Source organism: Nansenia antarctica (assembly GCF_963989245.1).
Source record: "Nansenia antarctica genome assembly, chromosome: 16".
Classification (NCBI taxonomy): domain Eukaryota; kingdom Metazoa; phylum Chordata; class Actinopteri; order Argentiniformes; family Microstomatidae; genus Nansenia; species Nansenia antarctica.
Genome location: NC_137686.1, coordinates 21,635,569 through 21,647,914, shown reverse-complemented (window position 1 = coordinate 21,647,914; position 12,346 = coordinate 21,635,569). Strand labels below are relative to the sequence as shown.

Genomic DNA, 12,346 nt, shown 5'->3' with positions numbered 1-12,346 from the left:
TCACAGCCGATTAAACATAATCCCCCCCTAACATAAGCCCCTCCCCCTCGGTCGACAAAACGTGGGCTGGGCCTTTAGCCCCCAATGTTTCAAGACCCTAATAACGCCTCTAATGGGTGGCTCGCACTGGGGGGACCTGAGTGTTAGTGTATGATAGAAGTCATACTGTGCAAAGCTTGGACAAATCTCATGAACAAAATGAAGTGAAAGGGGATGAACAGGACCATTGCTGGACCAACTGTTCACAGCAAAGTCTCCCTCCCTGTGTGATGTCTCAGACAGACTGAGTGGGGACTGAACCCACGACACAGCCAGATCAAAATCTCCAGAACATGATGGATTGCACTGTGCACACAGTTTTGATGACTTACATCACTAGTTATTGCCCTATTGCTACCATAAACGGTAATTGTGTTAAAGATGGTATTGTGATATTTCCTTGGAGGTTCCAAATGGTCCTCTGGCACTACATGCCCTGGCCTAGTAGCTTCAACCGATTGTTACCACTGGGTTGTATTATGAAACCATTGGCATTTTTCAGCTTCTTTGTATTTATAAGGTTATCTGAAAACATGCCCTAGAAACCTCAATGCAGTGAAGAATCATTTAACATTTTGATTATTAGTCCTGTTGTATATCGGGTAAGTGGGACAATAACAGCTACATATATTAACATCTAGGGCCTATTTGTGTTTTGGATCTTTACCCATTGGATCTCACGTCAAGGAATAGTTGATGCACATGCAGTAACCATGTCAAACTTCATCAGGAAAGTTAATGGGGGGTTATGGGCAGAGATCTGTGATCTGTTTGAATTGCATTCAAATTCAAAGTCAGTCATTCAAATTCAAAGTCAGTAATTCAGATTCAGATTCTAGTGGCACAGATCTCTGCCCATAGTGGGTCAACCTGCCCTCGAGGATTGCAAATAGCTGCATGTGTACTGAAATCACTCATGGATGCACTGGATGGGTCAGAAGCGCAAACGTGAGCGGTCTCATAGATCCACGCAGTTAACAAAACAGAAACATTTTACACACGAGGGAATGTTTATCTATCGTGTATCCTCTCGTCCTAACCAACACAGGATTATTGAACAGCATACCTAATTTATAAACATGTCTATCTACATGATCAGCTGTATTAACAGTAACATTCATAGCATTACATTTAGTCAAATTGTCAATTCACTGTAGGTCAATCATCTATGTATCAATCTATCATTTTTACTTTTAACGTAAGTTGAAAAGAAAACTAAAACAAATAACATACACCAATGGTCGACTGACTTCATAAAACAAAAGTCTCAGCTGACTAATATAGAGAGACAAAAAATAAAATAAAATAAAACACAAAAATCACGTAGGCTAATATTGATATGACATTAATTAATTGTTCCTGTTCAATTAGGTTTTAGTCCGGCCTTCATAATATATAATAGTATCTAATAAATACTGAGTAAGAGTTTAGATACGGAGGCAATACTCACAGGTCCCAAGGTGCAGGTTAGAGTTAGAACGAAGACACATTTGGACATATCCATAATGAAACGTTGTTATAGACGTCTATTATTTTGTAAAATCTCCAATTAATCCTCCAATAATGATAAAACTGTTGACGAGGCAAAGTTGAATTTGTAGCAGAAAATCACTGTTACTTTAAATAATCTTTCAACGCTCCTGCACTCATAGAACCGCGTAATTTCTTTGAATGTTGTCTTTGAATTCCCGACAACTAGTTCGCATGTTTAACTATAGTTGCACACCACCAATCAATAATGAAACTGAGGGTAAAAGAAGTAGGTGGTTGCGTGACGTACGCCGCTGAACCTCCCTGCGCAATGATGGTCTTTCACTCCAGGGAGAACACCATCCCTGCCCACCTTCTATCGACTATTACTGATGATTCACATCAGAATAACTTGAAGCCACTAAGTCTTGTTAGAATGATCAGCCACTGCAAGAATGACTCCAACTTTAGTCAAAATACTGCTCTGCATAATCTAATCATAATCATCCTAATCTAAATAATTGTCTTTGATTAGACATAATTCCCCACCTGTGCTCACAAACATGATGGTAACTATCAGTGAAAGTTCAACATGTCTCAGTAACAAACACTAAGCATTCAGAATTACCGTTAACAATTATAGTAAAAACATTGTTTTCTCATACCACACACACTCTTCTGCTTCATTCCTTGGTTTGAATCCTTTCAGACAAGGGGAGGGATGCTATCGGAGGTGTTAAACCGTTAGTGTATACAGTAAGGTGTGTAAACAATAACATTGTTTCACATAGCCCTGCTATTGTAGCTACGTTTTTTGTTTTGTTTTTACTACGGGAAGGCTGAAGAGAGCTCCTGCTTCCACTGTGGAAAAATAATGCATTCCTTGATGGAATGCAAGTTGCAACGTGATTAATGTTTGCTAATGATTCATGAATGCAATATGTGTGTGTACATGTGTATGTTTCGAAATAAAGTTTGATTTGTGTGCATGCGTGTGTGTGTGTGTGTGTGTGTGTGTGTGTGTGTGTGTGTGCGTGTGTGTGCGCGTGTGCGTGTGTGTGTGTGCGCGTGTGCGTGTGTGTGTGAGTGAGTGTGTGTGTGTGTGTGTGTGTGTGTGTGTGTGTGTGTGTGTGCGCGCGCCCGCATGACATTACAGCTTGTAATCACACTATGATGGAGTAACACATTGGGGAACATTGTTAGACAAGTAGAATTATGTATCTGACAGAAGACACCTTGTTGTATCATCTGTGTATATATCATCTGTGTCCTGGTGACATCATCATCTGTGTGTCGTCTGTGTCCTGGTGACATCATCATCTGTGTCGTCTGTGTCCTGGTGACATCATCATCTGTGTATCGTCTGTGTCCTGGTGACATCATCATCTGTGTGTCGTCTGTGTCCTGGTGACATCATCATCTGTGTGTCGTCTGTGTCCTGGTGACATCATCATGTGTGTGTCGTCTGTGTCCTGGTGACATCATCATCTGTGTATCGTCTGTGTCCTGGTGACATCATCATGTGTGTATCGTCTGTGTCCTGGTGACATCATCATGTGTGTGTCGTCTGTGTCCTGGTGACATCATCATGTGTGTGTCGTCTGTGTCCTGGTGACATCATCATCTGTGTGTCGTCTGTGTCCTGGTGACATCATCATGTCTGTGTCGTCTGTGTCCTGGTGACATCATCATCTGTGTACCGTCTGTGTCCTGGTGACATCATCATCTGTGTGTCGTCTGTGTCCTGGTGACATCATCATCTGTGTCCTGGTGACATTGTCCTCTTCTTCTTTCAGAAGATGCCTTGGCTGCTGTAGTTAGCCCCCCCCTTTCCCCTCCCCCAACCACCACCTGGGCGAGCTGATAAAAGCTCTGTTGTGTGTGTGGACCATCTTCTCCCCCAGAACATTTAATTGGCAGCGATTGTTTTGTACCTCTCCCCTCCTACCCTGGCTGCAGTGATGTGGGTGTACTTCATAGAAGCCCTACAGGATTCTATTGGATGTTTTTTCCATCCGATCCAGATATATTTGCATTAGGCTAGTTATAGTCAGGCCTTGCTATGAGATGACGTTTTCATTTTCTGATCTGTATGCAGATGTACTTTTTCCCGAAAGTTATTATAAGCTTAAAGCTGTGCTCAGCCGTTTGAGTGGTGTCAATTGTCACCTGTACGACAAGAATGCTTTAGCTGTTTTTTCTAATTCATCCAAGATCAAATAATTGGCACTTTTGGTGGGAATCCTAGGGCCAGTGTCTGTCAATCACTCCTGTCAATCATGCAAAAAAAAGACTATTTAATGAGTGTGTGTGTGTGTGTGTGTTTCAGTCAGAGGGCAGCACACCCACCATCACACCTCCTCTCCAAGCTGAAAGCCACATTACCAAAGCAAGTAAAATAAACGAAAATGTGTGCTTCCAGTTAATGCAGAGAAGCCCATAAATCAGTGTTAATTTAGGGTTAGAGTTAGAGGATGACTTTTGCAACTGTCCTATCTACTGAGATATCCGTTGAACTCTGTTCCACAAGGTCATCTTATCTTTAAAAGGACGAACGCAGCTACATACATGTCAGGAGTGGTTCTCTGTATTGCCTTGACTCATAAATATTGTGGACATACTGTAAAGACTATAAATCATGAGTGGCCAACCACTCCTACCTGGAGGAGAAACATGTTTTTTTCCAACCGTCCACTAAGACCTGGTTAAAGTAATTGAGGCTCAGTTGATTAGTCAAAAAAGATGTGTTTAAGCTGGCCTGGAATCAAAAGCATGAAAACCTTGTAGCTATCCAAGAACAGAGTTGCCCCCTTCCTTATTAATGAAACAGACAAAGACTGTAATCACACTGGTACTGTATGTTATAGTGTTAGAATTTACTTAGAGTTTACTTACATTTCACTTCTCAATATTGACAGCTATATACCGTATTCCTGAACAAATTGTATTGTAATTCTACAAAGGCATTACACTAGAATTAGAATGATTGTAATATATTACAGATTACTAATTTACTGATTGACACAAAATACAATTAAACATACTAAATATGAATATAATTCTAATAGTACATTATGCAGTGATAATAAGGCTAAAGATATGTGCTAATCGACATCAGTTAGTTGGCAACACCTTTCCACATTCAAGTTTCCCGCTAGGACTGGTCCTGAATGAACTGGACCAGAGGCTGGTGTATCAAACATACAAGTACTTTATTACAATATTAAAAGACAGATGACAAGAATGAAAAACAATCATCACTATAAAAGGGTGTGGGCCTATAGCAGGGCAAGAGCACAGGGGGATACTAGGAGGGGAAGAGGGGGGTGGCCCATGGTTAGATTCTGCCCTTGAAGGTAGACACAGACATGAACACTGGTTCAGGAGCAGTCTGGTTCAGGAGCCTTAGGGCCAAGACTCAGAGACTAACAAACAGCTACTTCCCCCCAGGTGATCAGATTGAACAAGCCCACTGTAGCGAATTGACTATCTTCCCCTTGTGCGTGGACTACAGCAACCCTAAGCTCAAGCCACCTTACTACTGTGAACTCTATTATCACTAGTGGCACCACTAGTGCAACCTGTCTTGCCTTACCTGCACTAAAGCCACCTTATCTTGTACTATTGCCTATTCTTTTTTTGTCTCTTATGTCGTGTACTACTGACACTTTTATCTTGAATTATGCTTGATTTATTATGCCTTATGTCTTGTGCTGCAATGCAAGAATAATTTTACTCTGTTACACTTGTGTATTGAACAAATAAACAGCCAGGAGTAGAATATGAGTCGGATACCCCCCTATATCTCGTTCCTACCACCGCTGGGTCCTAGTGCTACACCTGCACACACAAACACACACACACACACACACACACACACACACACAGACACACACACACACACACACACACACACACACACACACACACACACACACACACACACACGCACTCTCACACACTCTCACACACCAACATCACAATTCTCCAAGCCCATTTGTGTCAAATGAGGAATTGCAAATCCAACATTAAAATTGAGTTTGATTGATGAACTGGAAATATGCAAAAGCTACTTAAAGTATAACAAATCTTTAAATAGAAAGCTCAACTTTGAATACTTTACTATAATTAGCATTATAACTTCACTACTGCGTTTCATCTCATCTCATCTCATCTAATCTGCACAGCATGTTCCACTACTGTTCTACTGCAGTACGACTGGTCCCGCTGTAGTACAACTACCATCACTTTATCACTGTATTACCTTATTCTACTTGTTTTGATTAATTACCTTACTTATTATACTTTATTCTATTATTGTCTTATGTGCCCGTACATTGGATGTATTGAAAAGCAATGACTCTGATTCTGATTCTGATTCTGACAATACCTTTATTTGAAAGACAATGCTGAGAGAGAAGCCTACTGTAAAGACACGTCTCTTAGGCAATCTCTGTATATCAATATCGCTGGTACAATACAGTACATAGTACATAATCCAATTCACTTTGTGAGCATACTGCAGAACTGTCGGGTAAACAGGAATATAATCAGATTATTACTGTATTTTGGTTGATATGTTTGTGTGTTCTAAATTGCTCAATCAAATCCACATTAAAGCTCTTCAAAATAAAGATTACATAAGGAGTATTTGACAATGCCTTGGTCTGCTTCATGTAAAGGTACCTACAGAATGGCTAATAATCTCATAAAACGAGACCATGGGGGGTGACTACTGTATAGCCATAGAGGTGAATGTAATGATCTGCTGTACTGTAATATGATGTTCTTTCAAATGGACAATAATACCTGAACTGTTGACTGTGGGTTATTACAAAGACCAAGTCTTAGGTACAAGATGTTCAAGATGTGTTCAAGGAGGTTAAACTGTACACAATGTTCTCTTCCACTTCAGGGGTGTTTAAAATGTTAGCTGGCAAAATACCCTTTGTCACATTTTCTAATAGCTCCAAGGCAAAGTGACATCATCAATGACATCATCAATCCAAGGTAAGGAAAAGACAGTGAAATGGCAGGACGGCATGTTCACAGGAATCCAATCCAGGAGGATTATGGCTCTATACTAACTAAACCATTTATGGCACTATGCATCACTTTACATTGGAGGTGTTTAGCATAGGCCTATACTCTTATCCAGGGCTGTTGGTATTAAGATGAAGATGAAGAAGAAGTACATTCAAGGACACTTTCTACCAATAGGAAACAAAGCTTAGTCAAATGATCGCAAGGTCGGTGGTTCGATCCCCGGCTCCTCCTGGCCACGTGTCGAGGTGTCCTTGGGCAAGACACTGAACCCCAAATTGCTCCCAATGAGTAAGCCGGCGGCATGCACGGCATGCTTGCCGCCATTGGTGTGTGAATGTATGGGTGAATGAGAGGCCATTGTAAAGTCCTTTGGAATAAGGCGCTACATAAGTGCAGTCCATTTACTGTTTACCATTTACCATCATTATCTGATATAAAAGGCAGAAGAAGAAGTTCAATTGGTAGACAGTGGTAAAGAATGTTAAAATGGTCAAAACTTGACTTTTAGTGGACAAGACTGCACATTCTGGCCATGACTAGAGTTGCCATGACTAGAGTTGTCATGACTAGAGTTGCCATGACTAGAGTTCCTACTACAGTGGGAAAGTAGTGGGTAGTAGTGGAATCCTGCTTTGATTATGTCTTTTCATGTAACAGTGATCATCTGAAATAGTCAATCTTACTGTGTGATGTGATGCAGATTTGAGCACTTTCAATGAATATCTTTATATTGGGTTTGTAAAGTTTTTGTGGGTTGGTGTGCACATTATCAGCATTTACGCATGCATTTGCAATGATGCAATGATAACGATGCATCTACATGTGCTCCCATTATTTGTCAAGCACCAAAATCAATGAGTTGTAACTGTTTATAATGATTTATAAAATAAGAAAGTAATACACTATCTAAGGTCACCCTGACGTAAAATGAATTAACAGGGGAGTCAAAGCAAACTGAGAAGCGTCATGACTATCCTCAGTTAACTTTGAGAACGTACACAGAATGTGGTCAAAACGTTTTATGGTTCATCACAGTATGTTTATTTTTCACTAGAAATTCTGTACAGACGCTTTGAATCAAAGAAACATAGATTATGTCCGCTGGTGGGCAGGACAGCATCCAAGTAGAGCAGTTGGCTTTTCCCAACAGAGAGAGATCATAGCATGCCATGCACACAACCATTTTAGGCAGTGTGTGTCTGTCTGTCAATAACAAAATGGGCTGAGATCTGAGAAAATGGCATATAAGAAAAATGCTGCTTCCTGATCCACAGACAGACAGAGTAAGAAAGCTGCCAGGGGAGTCAGACTGGCCACACTGGTCACTCTGGGAAGTAAGCATTTGTATTGATTCAAAGTAGAGGATTATTATTGTGTTGAGGCAAACATTTATCTTTTACATTTTGCATTTCAACCATTTAGTATTTATCCTCAAGCTTTTCTTGACATCCAGTGTAAATCAAGCTTTATCATAGATGAATGATGGTTGTGGGGAAACACCAGCATTTATTTTTCAAGATAGATTATACCTATAGATGTTTGATTGATGTGCAGATATTTACTCTCTGAAATGATTAATTCATTACCATAGCGCCATAGGCCTAATCTTATTCCTGTTTCCAGCAGCGGGCAAATAGGCTTAGGCCTACACCTTTGAGATCACTAAACAATGAAGAACTAGGGAAACGAAGGAAAAACTGAATGAATCATTTGCATTTTAATACACCTGTGTCTGTGATAGTGATGGCTGGGGATTAGAAAATGTCGAAGACACTGATCTAGTGCGTCCAATGATCAACATCGCAACCAAGATCCCTTTCTCAAACCCGTGGCATTACTGCCATCTGGTGTTTATGGAAGCATATAGTGGACTTAATTCAAATGTTAATGCAATTTGAGATTGCAATTGCATGTTCCACTTTTGCATGCATTCTTTCAGTCAATATTCAAATTCAAGCATTTGAATTAAGTCCACTATATACTTCCATATCTATCTATACGTCATCAACTATCTATCTATACAACTATCTATCTATACGTCATAAGAACAAGAGCCATAGGCAGTCAGTGCCAGAGACTATTTAGATTTTTTTTTATTCACCTAGAATCAACAAGGCAACAATAACAATTTGTAGAAGGTTTGGTGTGAGAGCTGGGTAAGTCCACTCCACAGACAAGGATGCAGGCTTAAGAACTTAGGAACCACATACAACTGTCAAAGTACATCACAGCACCCATGGATACATTTTGACTTTTTATTTATTTATATATACGGTATTTTCCAGTTCCAACAGAACAGAAATCATAACATTACCAAACAGGTCGGCCACGGTAGAGCACCATATATGGGCAAGCAACAGTGGCACCGAACATTGAAATAAACACCACTGCAAAAAAACAACAACAGTTTATAACGTATTTATAACATATTTAGGACGTATTCAGAACGCGTACAAAACAAACCGTTGCAAAACAACGAACCAACACACAAAGTAACACATCAGAACATTGTGATAACATAACTGGAGGAAGACCTAACAGTACTTGTGATATGTCATAGATGGATTGTTTCACTGTTCTTGACAGCTGTGTAAATAAAGCTTTGAGAGCGGCAGCGACTACCATGGCAACAGAAGCCTGTTCCATCTCCATAGAGATTCAGTCTTACTTTAGTCACTCATAGTTGAGCTTTATGCAACAGGAACATTTTTAGAGTCTATAGCAAGACTGACTTAAAGTGAGATCTAAGTCTAAGACTGGGTCTATCTTAATGCAACCGGCGCCTGGTTGTTACCAAGGTTACATTGAGTCAGGTTGTTACGAAGGTTATATAGGGTCAGGTTGTTACCATGGTTACATAGGGTCGTTCTGGTGACAGGATTGATGGAAGACCAAGAAGAAACAAGAAGATGACCTGAACCAAACAGAACAGACCCACTTAAACCCCACACAACACACCACCAACCTCTCACACACACACCTCTCCCATTGCATAAAATACAAAACAAAAATCATCAAACAATATTTCCAGTTAATATAAAAATAGAAGCCGGCGTCCCTCCCGTGGGGACTAGTGCTGAACATTTTCATTGTGTGAAGCGCATTGAGTTGCATCTTGTAAGAAATGCGCTATACAAATAAAATTTGATTTGATTTGATAGTGCAGAGGCTGCAGGAGATGATTGTGATGGCGTAAAAAAGGCGTTTGAAGCGCCGTTTAGTTGGCCGTGCTGATTTTGCACAAGCGTCCCGTAACAAACACACAGCATACGATAACCGAGAGACTGGGGGGGGGGTCATCCACTCTCCTCAGCAGCACTCCCCCACCTCCACACCCACCGTACCCCCCCCCCCCCCCCCCCCCAGTCCTTCCATGCCTCCCCTTCATCTGGAGCCTCTCAGCGTGCTGATGTAGTCTTTGACGGTCTGTTCGATGTTGGGAACGGCGAAGTTCTGTGCGGCGTAGATCCCGGTGCAGACGCCCGCCGCCACGCCCAGCACGGCGGAGGACCGCAGCTTGGCCACCACGTAGCCGGCCAGGAAGCCCTTCAGGAAGGGAGACGCCAGCAAACTGCCCCCCTGCAGAGGGACGCCACACACATCACATGACCGCCGCGCGTTAGACAACCACGGCCCCGGCTACAGCCTGGCCTGAGGGGGTGGTGTTAGTGTGTGTGTGTGTGTGTGTGAGCCGCCTGCCTACCTGAGGTATCCCCGCCTGCACCTCGTTCTCCACGCGGCGTTGAATGTCCTCCAGCTGGTCCTTCAGGTTGGCTAGGTCCTTCAGCTGGCTCAGCGGGTCCTGTCACATCACACACAGCTTCAATATACACACACTGACACAGGTAGATGACTAGCTAGCATAGTAGCTTCAATACACATCCTGTCACAAGTTTTTAGAATGTGGTTAGGCTGGAAATTGACAATCCCACCTGGCAACCCTGGTCAAGAGATTGTGTGAGTCTGTGTGTGTACGACCCAGCCAACACACTTCTATTACTGCCTACAGGACTACGAACGGTTCTTGTCCATCCATTCTGTAGTTTTATCAAAGTTTCATCCTCTTTGGTTTTATGAATTATACGGTATATATATAGATGTGTATATATAGATATGTATATATATAGACACCGGCGCCCCCCTCCACTCTCTGGAGGAGCTGTACAAAACACGCTGTCTCAGGAGGGCCTCCAAGATCTCCAAGGACCCGACCCACCCTGGGCACGTACACTTTGTCAAGCTGCCCTCGAACAGGAGGTACAGGACCCCGGCCGCAAACAGACTGAAGGACTGCTTCTACCACAGGGCCGTCAAGGCCCTGAACACAGAAAAGGCCTAAGTTCTGGGCCCAGGACAGTCCGGACGGATTGTATGGCAGCTAGTGCTGAGGCACAAACATGTACATTTTCAAGCCTGCAAACTGTGACACTTTAAAATAATGTGAAAAAATACTTTTTGTGCAATATGACAACCCTAGTTGACTATCTGTGCAGTATAGTACAGTGGATTGTGTACATAGCCTTTATTGATGTAAACCAGCTCCTTACCTTCTTGTGATTTTATGCATCTATGCTTTTTCTAAAATGTGTTTTCTTTTTCCTTTCCTAACACCAGGGGAGCCACCCCTCCTAAATTTCGTTGTTTGGTACCTGTACTGTAGCAATGACAAATAAAGTCCATTCCATTCCATGTGATGGATGTGTATTTGAATCGACTAAGAATCGGTGATTGATTACCCTGGACTAGTAGTGTACATTACTGGTCGGTGATTGATTACTCTGGACTAGTAGTGTACAGTACTGGTTAGCAGCTGATGGAACATATGCGTTATAGCCCTAACCCTAAAAATACTAATGGCTTCTGGGTGTGTCATTCTGCCCTCTGCCTTCCCCCCACCCCCACTCTCTGTTTCATAGGAGCTCTGTACATAACGAACACACCATCAATCCAAATTAAAGCAGACTTCTGTTGTCGTTTCGACAGCATGCTAGTTAAGTTAGCTAGCGAGCCAAAGTGCTGAGAAGTTAATGAGCTTGTTGTGTTGTAGCATGTTAGCATGTTAGCCTGCTAGCCTCTGACAGCTCCCCCTCGTCTCAGACTGACAACCACATTAAAGTCAAAGTAGCGTCACATGTTTGTTCATCAAACCAGACATCTGGGGTCAGAGGTTAGGGTTAGGGTTAGAGCTCTAACTTTACCACACTAACCTTGTCGTCCGCCATGTCTCCTCAACTCAGCAGGGCTTCTGCTCATCGACTGCTCTGGCCTCGACGCTCTGCCCTGTTCTCCTGCTGAGCCTGACTCCCGTGTCCTGTCATCATGAGCATCTGACATCTGACATCTGACCAGTGACATCTGACATCTGACAGGGAATCAATTGCTTTCGATCTGATCTGCGAAATCCCATTGAATATATATATATATATATATATATATATATATATATATATAATATGTTTTACACATAAGATACAACGAAAAGAAAACAGAGTCAGTGTATACGTTTGAAATACGATAGCTAATAGCAGTTTATTAAATGCTTTGACAGAGAGACGGCTTTGACAGTTAGTAATCGGGGGGCAGAAGGTTGCTGGGGAGAAATGTGGGGCGAGGGTGGCGGTTGGCTTCTCCTGACATGCAGCAGCATAAACGATGTCTGAAGTGGGATTCGAACCCACGCCTCCAGAGGAGACTGCGACCTGAACGCAGCGCCTTAGACCGCTCGGCCATCCAGACTTATACATTGCGGTTAATATTCGGCTGAAAAACAGAGAATGACTGACAGGCCAGT

General features: G+C 42.1%; 1 protein-coding gene across 1 annotated transcript; it reads right to left on the bottom strand.

Moving 5' to 3' along the window:
• Window positions 1-9,926: 9,926 nt before the first annotated feature.
• On the bottom strand, window positions 9,927-11,783 carry LOC308171812 (SLC35A4 upstream microprotein-like). Its single transcript, XM_080546700.1, has 3 exons — window positions 11,763-11,783; window positions 10,259-10,357; window positions 9,927-10,134 (listed from the first exon to the last, which is right to left on the bottom strand). The coding sequence occupies exons 1-3, from the start codon at window positions 11,775-11,777 to the stop codon at window positions 9,940-9,942; spliced, it is 309 nt and encodes a 102-aa protein (XP_080402826.1). The 5' UTR covers window positions 11,778-11,783; the 3' UTR covers window positions 9,927-9,939.
• Between the last annotated feature and the right edge of the window lie 563 nt (window positions 11,784-12,346).